This window comes from Neofelis nebulosa, chromosome 15 (genome assembly GCF_028018385.1).
Source record: "Neofelis nebulosa isolate mNeoNeb1 chromosome 15, mNeoNeb1.pri, whole genome shotgun sequence".
NCBI lineage: Eukaryota > Metazoa > Chordata > Mammalia > Carnivora > Felidae > Neofelis > Neofelis nebulosa.
Genome location: NC_080796.1, coordinates 32,252,950 through 32,267,948, shown reverse-complemented (window position 1 = coordinate 32,267,948; position 14,999 = coordinate 32,252,950). Strand labels below are relative to the sequence as shown.

Here is a 14,999-nt window from a genome sequence, read left to right as displayed (position 1 = left end):
AGGGAAAACTACTTGCTTCTGCCACATTTGGGCAAACAGAGGGACCTGATTTACATTCCACTTATTTTTGGCCATAAGTCTCCCAACCAATAGGGTATGCCCATTCCTTTCATCCTTTTAGATGACACATTCATCTTCCATATAATTGTCCCTCTGTTATTGTCTGGAGAGGAGTAAGAGGAGAGAAATTTTCACTTACATCCCTCTAATAGCACATGACTTTCCTAATTACTATACCAGGACTTTCACCATGAAATATGTGGGCTCTGACAGCCACACATGCAGAACCTGGTAGACTCTTTGAGACCATCTAGTCTACCCCTCACTAATGAACCCTCAACGCCTATCACTGAAAGACAGACATTCTTTGAATATGAGCTCTGTTCTGCATTACTAAGCTCTTTTCTGGGATTACACTCTGCCATTGGTTTACACCATGTGCTCTCCATAGGGGCAATATTGCCCCCCAAGAGAGTGAATATTTGTGTTACAATTATGCCAAGTCCTCCACACCCTTTTCATCCAAGGACAAAGGAGTTGGAAGATAAAATTTGAACTTATATATGTTAGTCTCTCCAGCTGTTCATTGTGAATGATTGTATTTGTCTTGACTTCGACAGCAGGAGTGAACTCTTTCCTCTAATTAAATAGTTCTGGACATTTGTTTCACTTATTCGATATTTAGCTCTTAGAATTAGCAACTTTGCGTCATTTGTATGTTTCTACTCTGTCTTTATAACTAGATTATAAAACATTTTATGGTAGAGACCATGTGTTCATATGATAGTTCACTCATTTATTCATTTATTAAACACTGAGCATCTCCAGGTGTGGGGCTAGATTCTAAAGAGACAAAGAAGACAGAACATGGTCTCCAACTTCAAATACTTCCCAGTAAATAAAGAGTGGTAAAACCATGTGACTGTAGAGATGTGCATAAGTGTATGTGTATAAGTGTAACTATAGAGATGTGTATAAGTTGCATAGAGAGATTTCTTTCCTAGTTGGAAGGAGAGACAGTAGACAGTACTTGAGCAGAGCTTTAAAGGAGAAAGGAGGAGTTTCCTGGATAGAAAAAGAATGTGGAACAGGAAGACCATTCAAGACTGAACTGGAAGCTTCTGATATGCCTGGAGACAATGGTACATGTGAGGAGGGACTGGAAATGAGGCCAGGCCAAAGTAAGAGGCACCTTCAAGCTTATTCTAAGGGTATGGATTTTATCCATAAATTAATGGGGTGCTACTGGAGAATTTAAATTAGCCAGTGGCATTATTTGCTCTTTATTCCCAAAGCTCACTCTGGCTGCAATGGGGACAGGAATAGATGAGGATTAGGACTCAGTTAAGAGATGTTGCAACAATGCAGAGTTGGTGATGCTTGGACAAGGGCAGTAGGTGGGGATAAATAATGCAGAGAACTTGTTGATTAATATATTGTAGGGGTGACTGAAAATTGGTATGACCACAAGGGAGATTCATTAATTAACTATTAAATTAAAAAAAATAGTCTGTGACTCAGAAATGCTGTTTATGGTTATGTACTCTAAAGAAGAATATTTAATCAGAATTTATTATTAAAAAATAAATCAGCTAGACCAACATGTCCAACACTATGGGGCTAGATAAATATGATAATATTAAATGGAATCAATAGTGCTATCATATAACAAAATAGCTCTGCCTCCAACACATTCTATGACTAAGTGAAAAACAGCCAGTTGTAGAATGATACACGTAAGTGTTGATGTCCTAGAGAAAAACTCATTTTGGCATTTGGAGAGGCCTATTGCAAACAGCTGTCTTCCCACCTTCTCACCCTAAAGTGGACTTAATAGACATCAATTCGTACTTACCTACACAGCACTTCTACTTAGTCTTCTTACTTCTGTAAAAGCAAATTAATAGTGGGGCACCTGGGTAGCTCAGTCAGTTGAGCATCTGACTCTTGATTGCAGCTCAGGTCATGATCCCAGGCTGGTGGGATCAAGCCCCGAGTCAGCCTCCATGTGGAGCCTGCTTGAGATTCTCTCTCTCTCTCTCTCTCTCTCTCTCTCTCTCTCTCTCTTCCTCTGCCCCTCCCCCCCAACTCATTCTCTCTCTCTCAAATAAAAAAATTAATATTCAGTAGATAAAAAATAACATTTATAGACTACATGTAAACTCTACAGAGTTGGGATACAATCAACACTCCTGTGGTCCCCACCAACTATAAGAACAGAAAACCATTGTTATTTTCCATGCCTCTGCGTCTTCTCAAATCTATCCTATTCTTCCCCTCTGGGGGGTAAACATTTTCCTGAATTTGATTTATGTTCCACATATGTGTTCACATTGTTTAGTTTTGTGTGTTTTTGAACTATATATATATATCCACACACACACATGTATATACATACAGTATATATATGCATACAGTATATATTCTTTTGTGACATTTTTTTTCCATATAAAATTATATTTTTGAAGTTCCACATTGGTATCAGTCAGAGTTCCCGAGAGAAGTAGAACCAATAGATGTATACATATAAAGGAGATTGATCATGAGGAAATGGCTCATGTGATTATGGAGGCACAGAAATCCCACATTCACCGTCTCTAGGTTAGAGACCTTGTAGTATAATTCCAGTCAGAGTCTACAGACTTGAGAGCCAAGGGAACTGATGGTATAAGCCCCAGTACATGAGCAAAAGAAGACCTATGTCCCAGTCCAGTATAGAGGCAGGAAGAAAAAGGGATGAATTCCATCTTCCTCTACCTTTTGTTCTATTGAGGTTCTCAACAGATTTCATGAGCCACCCACATTGGGGTGGATAATCTACTTTACTAAATTCAAATGTTAATCTCATAGACACACCCAGAAATAATATTTAACCTGGGCACCCTGTGGCCCAGTCAAGTTGTCACATAAAATTAACTATCAAAATGTTGTTGACTATAGCTGTATTTTTCATTTTTCACCTTTACTTCTCTATCATTTTCATTTTATAAAAAAAGTTTATCTATACATTTTAATGTTGAAAGACATTTTGATTATTCCTCCTTCTCTCTGCCAGTTATAGACAGTGCTGTTATGGAGATTCCTAAATATGATCCGTTTATGCATGTATGAGAGTTACTGTACAGTTTATACAAGTAAGGATATGTATCTTCAACTTTACTACATAATGCCACATAACATCAAATTCTTTAACAAAGTGTATCATTTACATTTCCACTAGCAATGTATTAATCATTCTATTTATTTCACATTGTCAGACTGTTGTCAAGCTCATTTTTGTCTATCTGGTACATGTGAAATGATAACTAGCAAGCAAATGGGACCTCAGTCCTATGGAATTCTGCTACAACCATGTGAACTTGGAAGAGGACTCAGCTTCAGCATGAAGTGCAGCCTGGGTGTCACCATGACTGTACCTTGTGAGACTTGTGAGCAGAGGTCCCATAGAGAGCTGTCTTGCATCCTGACCCACAGAAACTGAAATGAATGCATGATGTTTTTTTTTTTTTTTTTTTTTTTTAATTTTTTTTTCAACGTTTTTTATTTATTTTTGGGACAGAGAGAGACAGAGCATGAACGGGGGAGGGGCAGAGAGAGAGGGAGACACAGAATCAGAAACAGGCTCCAGGCTCCGAGCCATCAGCCCAGAGCCTGACGCGGGGCTCGAACTCACGGACCGCGAGATCGTGACCTGGCTGAAGTCGGACGCTTAACCGATTGCGCCACCCAGGCGCCCCGAATGCATGATGTTTTAAGCCACTAAATTAAATTGTGTTAAATTGTTACAACAGATAACTAATATGTTATTGGATCCATGGAGAAGGAAATAAAATTCAAATATGCTAATTAGTTCAGCTGTGAACAGAATTGATATAATCTATGAAAGATCTGGGAGGTGTTTTCTTTGATTAAAAAAATTTTTGCTGAAGGGTTTAGATTAGCCTCACTGGATTAGGTGCTCGTCCCTTGTCTTATCTGTGACTGGGAAAGCAGGATTTATCAGAAAATGATAGCTCCCACTAAACCCCCAGGGCTTGAGGAGACACTTCCCAGGAGATTTCATAGTTAAAACAACAATAGAATTCTATCATGCTAATGCAATTGGAAAAGGCAATTAGAAAAGACAAAAGTATATATAAGAGGAGATTATTTTTTCATTACTGAAAATAACATGATTATATAAAATCATTTGAAAATTAGTAAGAGCAGTAGCTACATGCAACAAGACGATTAATATGAAGATCAATATAAAATTATAGTTTTTTGTATTTGTAAAACTGATCAAATAAAATGGAAGATCCATTGATAGTAGGAACAAAAGAGAATTTACCAATAAATAAACCAAAATGGAAATATATAGGAGCAATATGACACAAATTTAACTTGAGACATTCTTGTACTTGATTGACTGTCATGAAGGGTAATACGACCATTACATTCTAACTAAATGCTTATTTCATGAGAGAAAATATTTGATGGCTAATTCACACTAAGGTTACTAGCTTAATAGGATCTTCTTTCTTTTAAAAAAAAAAACTTTTTTTTTTTGTTTTTTTGTTTTTTTGTTTTTTTGTTTTTTTATTTATTTATTTATTTATTTTTTAATATATGAAATTTACTGTCAAATTGGTTTCCATACAACACCCAGTGCTCATCCCAAAAGGTGCCCTCCTCAATACCCATCACCCACCCTGCCCTCCCTCCCACCCCCCATCAACCCTCAGTTTGTTCTCAGTTTTTAACAGTCTCTTATGCTTTGGCTCTCTCCCACTCTAACCTCTTTTTTTTTTTTTTTTCTCCCTTCCCCTCCCCCATGGGTTTCTGTTACGTTTCTCAGGATCCACATAAGAGTGAAACCATATGGTATCTGTCTTTCTCTGTATGGCTTATTTCACTTATATCACACTCTCCAGTTCCATCCACGTTGCTACAAAAGGCCATATTTCATTCTTTCTCATTGCCACGTAGTATTCCATTGTGTATATAAACCACAATTTCTTTATCCATTCATCAGTTGATGGACATTTAGGCTCTTTCCATAATTTGGCGATTGTTGAGAGTGCTGCTATAAACATTGGGGTACAAGTGCCCCTATGCATCAGTACTCCTGTATCCCTTGGATAAATTCCTAGCAGTGCTATTGCTGGGTCATAGGGTAGGTCTATTTTTAATTTTTTGAGGAACCTCCACACTGCTTTCCAGAGCGGCTGCACCAATTTGCATTCCCACCAACAGTGCAAGAGGGTTCCCGTCTCTCCACATCCTCTCCAGCATCTATAGTCTCCTGATTTCTTCATTTTGGCCACTCTGACTGGCGTGAGGTGGTATCTGAGTGTGGTTTTGATTTGTATTTCCCTGATGAGGAGCGACGTTGAACATCTTTTCATGTGCCTGTTGGCCATCCGGATGTCTTCTTTAGAGAAGTGTCTATTCATGTTTTCTGCCCATTTCTTCACTGGGTTATTTGTTTTTCGGGTGTGGAGTTTGATGAGCTCTTTATAGATTTTGGATACTAGCCCTTTGTCCGATGTGTCATTTGCAAATATCTTTTCCCATTCCGTTGGTTGCCTTTTAGTTTTGTTGGTTGTTTCCTTTGCTGTGCAGAAGCTTTTTATCTTCATAAGGTCCCAGTAATTCACTTTTGCTTTTAATTCCCTTGCCTTTGGGGATGTGCCGAGTAAGAGATTGCTACGGCTGAGGTCAGAGAGGTCTTTTCCTGCTTTCTCCTCTAAGGTTTTGATGGTTTCCTGTCTCACATTCAGGTCCTTTATCCATTTTGAGTTTATTTTTGTGAATGGTGTGAGAAAGTGGTCTAGTTTCAACCTTCTGCATGTTGCTGTCCAGTTCTCCCAGCACCATTTGTTAAAGAGACTGTCTTTTTTCCATTGGATGTTCTTTCCTGCTTTGTCAAAAATGAGTTGGCCATACGTTTGTGGGTCTAGTTCTGGGGTTTCTATTCGATTCCATTGGTCTATGTGTCTGTTTTTATGCCAATACCATGCTGTCTTGATGATGACAGCTTTGTAGTAGAGGCTAAAGTCTGGGATTGTGATGCCTCCTGCTTTGGTCTTCTTCTTCAAAATTACTTTGGCTATTCGGGGCCTTTTGTGGTTCCATATGAATTTTAGGATTGCTTGTTCTAGTTTCGAGAAGAATGCTGGTGCAATTTTGATTGGTATTGCATTGAATGTGTAGATAGCTTTGGGTAGTATTGACATTTTGACAATATTTATTCTTCCAATCCATGAGCAGGGAATGTCTTTCCATTTCTTTATATCTTCTTCAATTACCTGCATAAGCTTTCTATAGTTTTCAGCATACAGATCTTTTACATCTTTGGTTAGATTTATTCCTAGGTATTTTATGCTTCTTGGTGCAGTTGTGAATGGGATCAGTTTCTTTATTTGTCTTTCTGTTGCTTCATTGTTAGTGTATAAGAATGCAACTGATTTCTGTACATTGATTTTGTATCCGGCAACTTTGCTGAATTCATGTATCAGTTCTAGCAGACTTTTGGTGGAGTCTATCGGATTTTCCATGTATAATATCATGTCATCTGCAAAAAGCGAAAGCTTGACTTCATCTTTGCCAATTTTGATGCCTTTGATTTCCTTTTGTTGTCTGATTGCTGATGCTAGAACTTCCAGCACTATATTAAACAGCAGCGGTGAGAGTGGGCATCCCTGTCGTGTTCCTGATCTCAGGGAAAAAGCTCTCAGTTTTTCCCCATTGAGGATGATGTTAGCTGTGGGCTTTTCATAAATGGCTTTTATGATCTTTAAGTATGTTCCTTCTATCCCGACTTTCTCAAGGGTTTTTATTAAGAAAGGGTGCTGGATTTTGTCAAAGGCCTTTTCTGCATCGATTGACAGGATCATATGGTTCTTCTCTTTTTTTTTGTTAATGTGATGTATCACGTTGATCGATTTGCGAATGTTGAACCAGCCCTGCATCCCAGGAATGAATCCCACTTGATCATGGTGAATAATTCTTTTTATATGCTGTTGAATTCGATTTGCTAGTATCTTATTGAGAATTTTTGCATCCATATTCATCAGGGATATTGGCCTGTAGTTCTCTTTTTTTACTGGGTCTCTGTCTGGTTTAGGAATCAAAGTAATACTGGCTTCATAGAATGAGTCTGGAAGTTTTCCTTCCCTTTCTATTTCTTGGAATAGCTTGAGAAGGATAGGTATTATCTCTGCTTTAAACGTCTGGTAGAACTCCCCTGGGAAGCCATCTGGTCCTGGACTCTTATTTGTTGGGAGATTTTTGATAACCGATTCAATTTCTTCGCTGGTTATGGGTCTGTTCAAGCTTTCTATTTCCTCCTGATTGAGTTTTGGAAGCGTGTGGGTGTTTAGGAATTTGTCCATTTCTTCCAGGTTGTCCAATTTGTTGGCATATAATTTTTCATAGTATTCCCTGATAATTGTTTGTATCTCTGAGGGATTGGTTGTAATAATTCCATTTTCATTCATGATTTTATCTATTTGGGTCATCTCCCTTTTCTTTTTGAGAAGCCTGGCTAGAGGTTTGTCAATTTTGTTTATTTTTTCAAAAAACCAACTCTTGGTTTCGTTGATCTGCTCTACAGTTTTTTTAGATTCTATATTGTTTATTTCTGCTCTGATCTTTATGATTTCTCTTCTTCTGCTGGGTTTAGGCTGCCTTTGCTGTTCTGCCTCTATTTCCTTTAGGTGTGCTGTTAGATTTTGTATTTGGGATTTTTCTTGTTTCTTGAGATAGGCCTGGATTGCAATGTATTTTCCTCTCAGGACTGCCTTCGCTGCGTCCCAAAGCGTTTGGATTGTTGTATTTTCATTTTCGTTTGTTTCCATATATTTTTTAATTTCTTCTCTAATTGCCTGGTTGACCCACTCATTCGTTAGTAGGGTGTTCTTTAACCTCCATGCTTTTGGAGGTTTTCCAGACTTTTTCCTGTGGTTGATTTCAAGCTTCATAGCATTGTGGTCTGAAAGTATGCATGGTATAATTTCAATTCTTGTAAACTTATGAAGGGCTGTTTTGTGACCCAGTATATGATCTATCTTGGAGAATGTTCCATGTGCACTCGAGAAGAAAGTATATTCTGTTGCTTTGGGATGCAGAGTTCTAAATATATCTGTCAAGTCCATCTGATCCAATGTATCATTCAGGGCCCTTGTTTCTTTATTGACTGTGTGTCTAGATGATCTATCCATTTCTGTAAGTGGTGTGTTAAAATCCCCTGCAATGACCACATTCTTATCAATAAGGTTGCTTATGTTTATGAGTAACTGTTTTATATATCTGGGGGCTCCGGTATTTGGCGCATAGACATTTATAATTGTTAGCTCTTCCTGATGGATAGACCCTGTAATTATTATATAATGCCCTTCTTCATCTCTTGTTACAGCCTTTAATTTAAAGTCTAGTTTGTCTGATATAAGTATGGCTACTCCAGCTTTCTTTTGGCTTCCAGTAGCATGATAAATAGTTCTCCATCCCCTCACTCTCCATCTAAAGGTGTCCTCAGATCTAAAATGAGTCTCTTGTAGACAGCAAATAGATGGGTCTTGTTTTTTTATCCATTCTGAAACCCTATGTCTTTTGGTTGGCGCATTTAATCCATTTACATTCAGTGTTATTATAGAAAGATACGGGTTTAGAGTCATTGTGATGTCTGTATGTTTTATGCTTGTAGTGATGTCTCTGGTACTTTGTCTCACAGGATCCCCCTTAGGATCTCTTGTAGGGCTGGTTTCGTGGTGACAAATTCCTTCAGTTTTTGTTTGTTTGGGAAGACCTTTATCTCTCCTTCTATTCTAAATGACAGACTTGCTGGATAAAGGATTCTCGGCTGCATATTTTTTCTGTTTAGCACACTGAAGATATCGTGCCAAGCCTTTCTGGCCTGCCAAGTTTCAAAGGAGAGATCAGTCACGAGTCTTATAGGTCTCCCTTTATATGTGAGGGCATGTTTATCCCTTGCTGCTTTCAGAATTTTCTCTTTATCCTTGTATTTTGCCAGTTTCACTATGATATGTCGTGCAGAAGATCGATTCAAGTTACGTCTGAAGGGAGTTCTCTGTGCCTCTTGGATTTCAATGCCTTTTTCCTTCCCCAGTTCAGGGAAGTTCTCAGCTATAATTTCTTCAAGTACCCCTTCAGCACCTTTCCCTCTCTCTTCCTCCTCTGGAATACCAATTATGCGTATATTATTTCTTTTTAGTGTATCACTTAGTTCTCTAATTTTCCCCTCATACTCCTGGATTTTTTTATCTCTCTTTCTTTCAGCTTCCTCTTTCTCCATAACTTTATCTTCTAGTTCACCTATTCTCTCCTCTGCCTCTTCAATCCGAGCTGTCGTGGTTTCCATTTTGTTTTGCATTTCATTTAAAGCGTTTTTCAGCTCCTCGTGACTGTTCCTTAGTCCCTTGATCTCTGTGGCAAGAGATTCTCTGCTGTCCTGTATACTGTTTTCAAGCCCAGCGATTAATTTTATGACTATTATTCTAAATTCACTTTCTGTTATATTATTTAAATCCTTTTTGATCAGTTCATTAGCTGTTGTTATTTCCTGGAGATTCTTCTGAGGGGAATTCTTCCGTTTGGTCATTTTGGACAGTCCCTGGAGTGGTGAGGACCCGCAGGGCACTTCCCCCGTGCTGTGGTGTATAACTGGAGTTGGTGGGCGGGGCCGCAGTCCGACCTGATGTCTGCCCCCAGCCCACCGCTGGGGCCACAGTCAGACTGGTGTGTGCCTTCTCTTCCCCTCTCCTAGGGGCGGGATTCACTGTGGGGTGGTGTGGCCCGTCTGGTCTACTTGCACACTGCCAGGCTTGTGGTGCTGGGGAGCTGGCGTATTAGCTGGGGTGGGTAGGCAAGGTGCATGGGGGCGGGAGGGGCAGGCTTAGCTCGCTTCTCCTTAGGTGATCCACTTCAGGAGGGGCCCTGTGGCAGCGGGAGGGAGTCAGATCCGCTGCCGGAGGTTTGGCTCCGCAGAAGCACAGAGTTGGGTGTTTGCGCGGAGCGAGCAAGTTCCCTGGCAGGAACTGGTTCTCTTTGGGATTTTGGCTGGGGGATGGGCGGGGGAGATGGCGCTGGCGAGCGCCTTTGTTCCCCGCCAAGCTGAGCTCTGCCGTCCGGGGGCTCAGCAGCTCTCCCTCCCTTTGTCCTCCAGCCTTTCCGCTTTCTGAGCAGAGCTGTTAACTTATGACCTCCCAGATGCTAAGTCGCGCTTGCTGTCGGAACACAGTCCGTCCGGCCCCTCCGCTTTTGCCAGCCCGACTCGGGGGCTCAGCTTGGCCGGCGAGCCGCCCCTCCGCCCCGGCTCCCTCCCGCCAGTCCGTGGAGCGCGCACCGCCTCTCCGCCCTTCCTACCCTCTTCCGTGGGCCTCTCGTCTGCGCTTGGCTCCGGAGACTCCGTTCTGCTAATCCTCTGGCGGTTTTCTGGGTTCTTTAGGCAGGTGTAGGTGGAATCTAAGTGATCAGCAGGACGCGCGGTGAGCCCAGCGTCCTCCTACGCCGCCATCTTCCGGAACCCCCTAAAAAAAAAAAAAAACTTTTAATGATTATTTATTTTTGAGAGACAGAGAGAGACAAAGCACAAGCTGGAGACGGGCAAAATGAGAGAGAGAAGCACACAGGATCTGAAGCAGGGTCCAGGCTCTGAGCTGTCAGCACAGAGCCTGTTGCTGGGGTCGAACACTGAATTGTGAGATCATGACCTGACCTGAAGTCAGACACTAACTGATTGAGCCAGCCAGGCACCTCAATAAGATCTTCTTTCTTACCAGTACCTACATTTTACTCAGTGATCCTCAAAATTTAATGTGCCTGAGAACTACCTGGGAACGTTTCTTGGAATGCTTATTACAAGACACCACCCCCAAGAAATTCAGAATCAGTACCTCTGAGTAGAACCTATTCACCTGCATTTTAACTTGGAAAAACATTGCTTCAGCCCAAAGGAAAGAATCTCAGGTGGTGGCATGTCATTTCTGATCTGGAGATCAGCAGGAGATTCTCAGGAGTGAATATCGTTCTGGTAATCCTCAAATAACATCAGAGTAGTTGGGTATTGTGTAGGTTTACTTGTGACTCTTAAGACTGTTTATGCCTGTGAGAATACATTTATTTATACCTAGTAATTATATGAGATTATATGCGAGGAGTCTTAAGAGATATGCCAGACATTGTGTATTCTCCATGCTTTCTCTCAGTTCTTTCTTATGTTCTGTGACTTTGAGAGGGAAGTAAGGAACGTCAAGGACAAGTAAGAGAGGCAAGGGGGCCTTTAGTATAATCTCCAAGAACTGCAGATGCCCAGGCATTGTGATGGCGAATATGCTTATTTCATTGGCAATGGATGGTTAGCTGTCAATGAACCAGAGCAGAAGACCAGAACGGAAACCATGACACCCACCCCACCGTAAATTTGGGTTTCCTCCAAAACCATTTCCCCTCTGTATGTAGATGCAATGAGCTGGAGAGAGGATATAAGTAGACTTCAGGAAGCTCCCTCCACACTCTAGAACCTGAGGCGACCATTTCTGAGCTGGTTGTCTCTGCTTTTGGTCAGACCTACCTTCAGTCCCATGGGAGGCTTTGAAGGTCATTTGTACCCCGGACTGTCTCTCTTCTTCTATGGACTTTATCATGCACGACTAGTCTCCAGGGCCTTGATATGCAACTACCCTGTCCAGTATCTGCCACGCCATCCCTGGAGCAAAGGAAGATGGGCAAGGCTGAGACAAATACACTATGTTGGGCTGGTGAAGATATTAAGTGCCTGCATTTTAGTAGTTCAAGAGCTGCATAACATACATGGACAGTTTGTACTCATCAGCAAGATATATCATCAGAGAAACTTTTTGTACCGCAAACAGTGGCAGCATCTCACTCTATATATGACCTTCTTCCTGAGCGGGTGTGTAGATGTGGTGAGCCAGAACGTGCTACCCCAGAGGTGTGCTGCTCTGGAGCAAGGTGCCCAAGCCCTGGGCATGTTTCTGTTTCTGCCTCTGATGGTGTCTCACATGCAGGACTCAGAAGGTGTGGAGCTGCAGTCTTACATCCTGCTCACTCAGGCCATATTCCTGCTGGCGTTGGTGGTGATCGCAGAGCTGTGGGCCCCTGATATGCTGCAACTCTGGGTGATGAAGGCCTTCTTTTATATGATGACAGGCTCTTGGCTGATTCAGATAGGCTTTATGCTGTACAAACCAATTTCTGGTTATAAATGGATGGATGATGACAAAAACAACATTATATTTGTCACCACCTTCTTCTGCTGGCATGTGGCTTCCATTGCCATTTTGATGATCTGGGTCTATGGCTTCTCTTTTTTGTGGTATTGTTACATTTGTTGATGTTTGAACCTGGGTAAGCCAGGAATGGTTTCTGTCACCTGCACATTCTGGAATACCTGGAAGAGAAGTTGTGGGAAGTGCAGGTGTCAGAGAAGATGACTGAGGCAACAGACTCTGCTGGGATGGGCATACCCTTCACCCCTTCTGGCTTTTCTTAGTCTCATTTGCTGAGCAGGGTGCAGAGGCAAGGCAAATGAAACACAAGAGATATGTGACTATGACCTTCATTCTCAGCTTCCCAACTATTTCCCCCACCTCCCTACTCTCTCCTCAACTCCAACCAAGGCATTCTGCTTGCCTTGCTCCTCTCTGTATTCTTCACATCCCTCCCAGGAGAGCATGAAAATAAATGTACTATATCCTGTCTTTGGGTCTTTATAAATATTCTCACCCACCCCAGAGCATACTGAGCCCTAGTTACATTTAGTACATCATAATAATTTACCTATGATAATAACCACCTCCTCACCCTTACTCTCTTCAATACCCATACTAAATCTAAACTGTTATTTTCACTATAAATAACTCAGAGAACTATTGTTTAATTCTTTCCTTAGGTTATGATTTATCAAAGAAATCCTTTATTTTCAGCTTTAATGAGATATACTTAACATAAAAACAATCACACATATTTAATGTATGCATTTTGAGGAGTTAGGACATATGTGATGCCATGGTAACACCACCACAATCCTTGAAGGCAATTTCTTCTGCAGGGTCTATCAGAACAGAGCAACACCTTGCACAGAGTGAGGTCTCAAAAGGACTCATGTGCTTCCAGAATTTATTGATCGGTCTCCCCGAGTGTAGAGTCTGTCAGATTCTTTTCCCTGGGTAGATCAGCAATCAGCCCATTGCTCTGTACACACCTCAATCAATTTCCAAGTAGCAGACTCACCTGGAGCCAATCCTTTCTGGCTCTTACATGTAGGAGAATTCAATGGCTTATTTATTCCATGAAATTTTCTTTTTGATCCTCACAACTGTCTTATCATGTAGGTTCATAGATGATAATCTAAAACCTCAAAGGGTTAAAAACTGGCTCAAGGTAGCCAGACATTTAGCTATGTCACATAATGCTATATCTGAGTGTCAAGGGAGGTCGAATTCTGAGTAGTAAAGTTAAATTGTTGGCAACTTGCAAAAGAATGTCTTTATGACACCCGTTATGCTTCTTTCCCTGCCACCCCAGGATATGAAGAATATGTCAAGCTTCCCTTACTCTTGGTCATGGCTATAATATCCAGGCTTAGGACAGAGTGAGGCTGAGGCAGGGGTTCTAGAGGGTCATCATCCTTCTAGTTTCCCTTTTTCTTCTGGTTCCTAGGAGAACTAGACATACCCATCTTTCTTTGGTTCTGGCGTTACTCTTGTTAATTTTCTTGCTCAAGTGTTAAAGTGTAGCAGGGATGAATTATTGTCTGGTCATGAAGGTTCTCTACTCTATGGTTTGGGGGGCTTGTGAGCATTCTGAGTTGCTGCAAAGGGGGAGGTGCTTCCCAGTGTCATTTTGATGGGGGTCAGCAATGTCTCTGAATGTGCCATGGCATGCATGTGACCAGCAGGCAGCTCTCCATGGAAGGCTTACACCTTGCGCCAGTGGGATATTTGATCAGGTAACAATGCTGCTCTCCATTGGAAATAAGCAGTGGTCCCTGGGGTGGAATAAAATATTTATCAGGCATTAGTTTAGCTTCTGTGCCTCTTCTTGGTTTTGGTGACCAGTGGAGGTATGCAGTTTTCTCTGTAGGTTCTGCCCTGTTCCTGGTTGTCGCCTCTGGGTCCCATCCCCTTGTTTCTCCCCCACAACTTGGGTATTTTTCAGGCCTTGCCTAGCTTTGCAGTCCCTCCTTCCTAAAGCCTAGTTGAACCTCCTCTAGTGTCCTGAGATTGGGAAGGTAGGGAATCTGTTTTTCCTCTACACTCTTTCCTAGTGATATGGCAAAATTCTGTTTTCTAATTCATTCAGGCCTCCTATTTTTGTATTAAGGGCATAATTTGGATGTTTTTAACCTAAAAATTGACTCTTCTTTTTTGCAATTATAACCCAACCTCATCTTGAGGCAGTCTTTCATTAATTGGGGGTAAAGTTATTGTAAATAACTGTTTTTTACAAAAAAAGCCAAAATGTTAATATTTTAGGATATTGTCTCTCTGCAAAGGTAAAAGTTGAAGAGATATCAAAGCCACATGTTGACAGATCTGTCCATTTCTGAGTAGTTTCTTTTGAGGTCCTGTTAGACACTGATGAACTAATCTCTGGTAGTAAATTAATGCCTCCAAATATTATGTCTCACAATATGTATTTTTGAGGTAAAATAATAAATATTAGCAGGGTCCTACAAAGACACAAAAGATTATTACTGAGGCCTAATATAATGGTGGAATGGACAGGCCTGGTTGGATGAAAGGATCTTTCTGTATTCTTCACATCACGGGAGGTATGAGTACTCTGACAGTAATCCTAATCACTTTGGGATGTAAGACCAACTGAAGATAAATTTAGAAAACAAACAAAAAACCAACCCAGAGCTGTATAGTTAAAGGTGTGATCTTCACCACCATCCACCAGAGGGCATCATCTTTACATGAGCCTGGAAAGGCAAATGCTCTCCATTCAGTATTTAAGTATAGATTTATAAG

At 41.1% G+C, this 14,999-nt stretch overlaps 1 protein-coding gene across 1 annotated transcript; it reads left to right on the top strand.

Annotated features, from left to right (window-relative positions):
• Positions 1 to 10,726: 10,726 nt before the first annotated feature.
• On the top strand, positions 10,727 to 12,722 carry LOC131495455 (transmembrane epididymal protein 1-like). The gene has a single exon (XM_058700403.1). The coding sequence runs from the start codon at positions 11,583 to 11,585 to the stop codon at positions 12,354 to 12,356; it is 774 nt and encodes a 257-aa protein (XP_058556386.1). The 5' UTR covers positions 10,727 to 11,582; the 3' UTR covers positions 12,357 to 12,722.
• Positions 12,723 to 14,999: the final 2,277 nt, after the last annotated feature.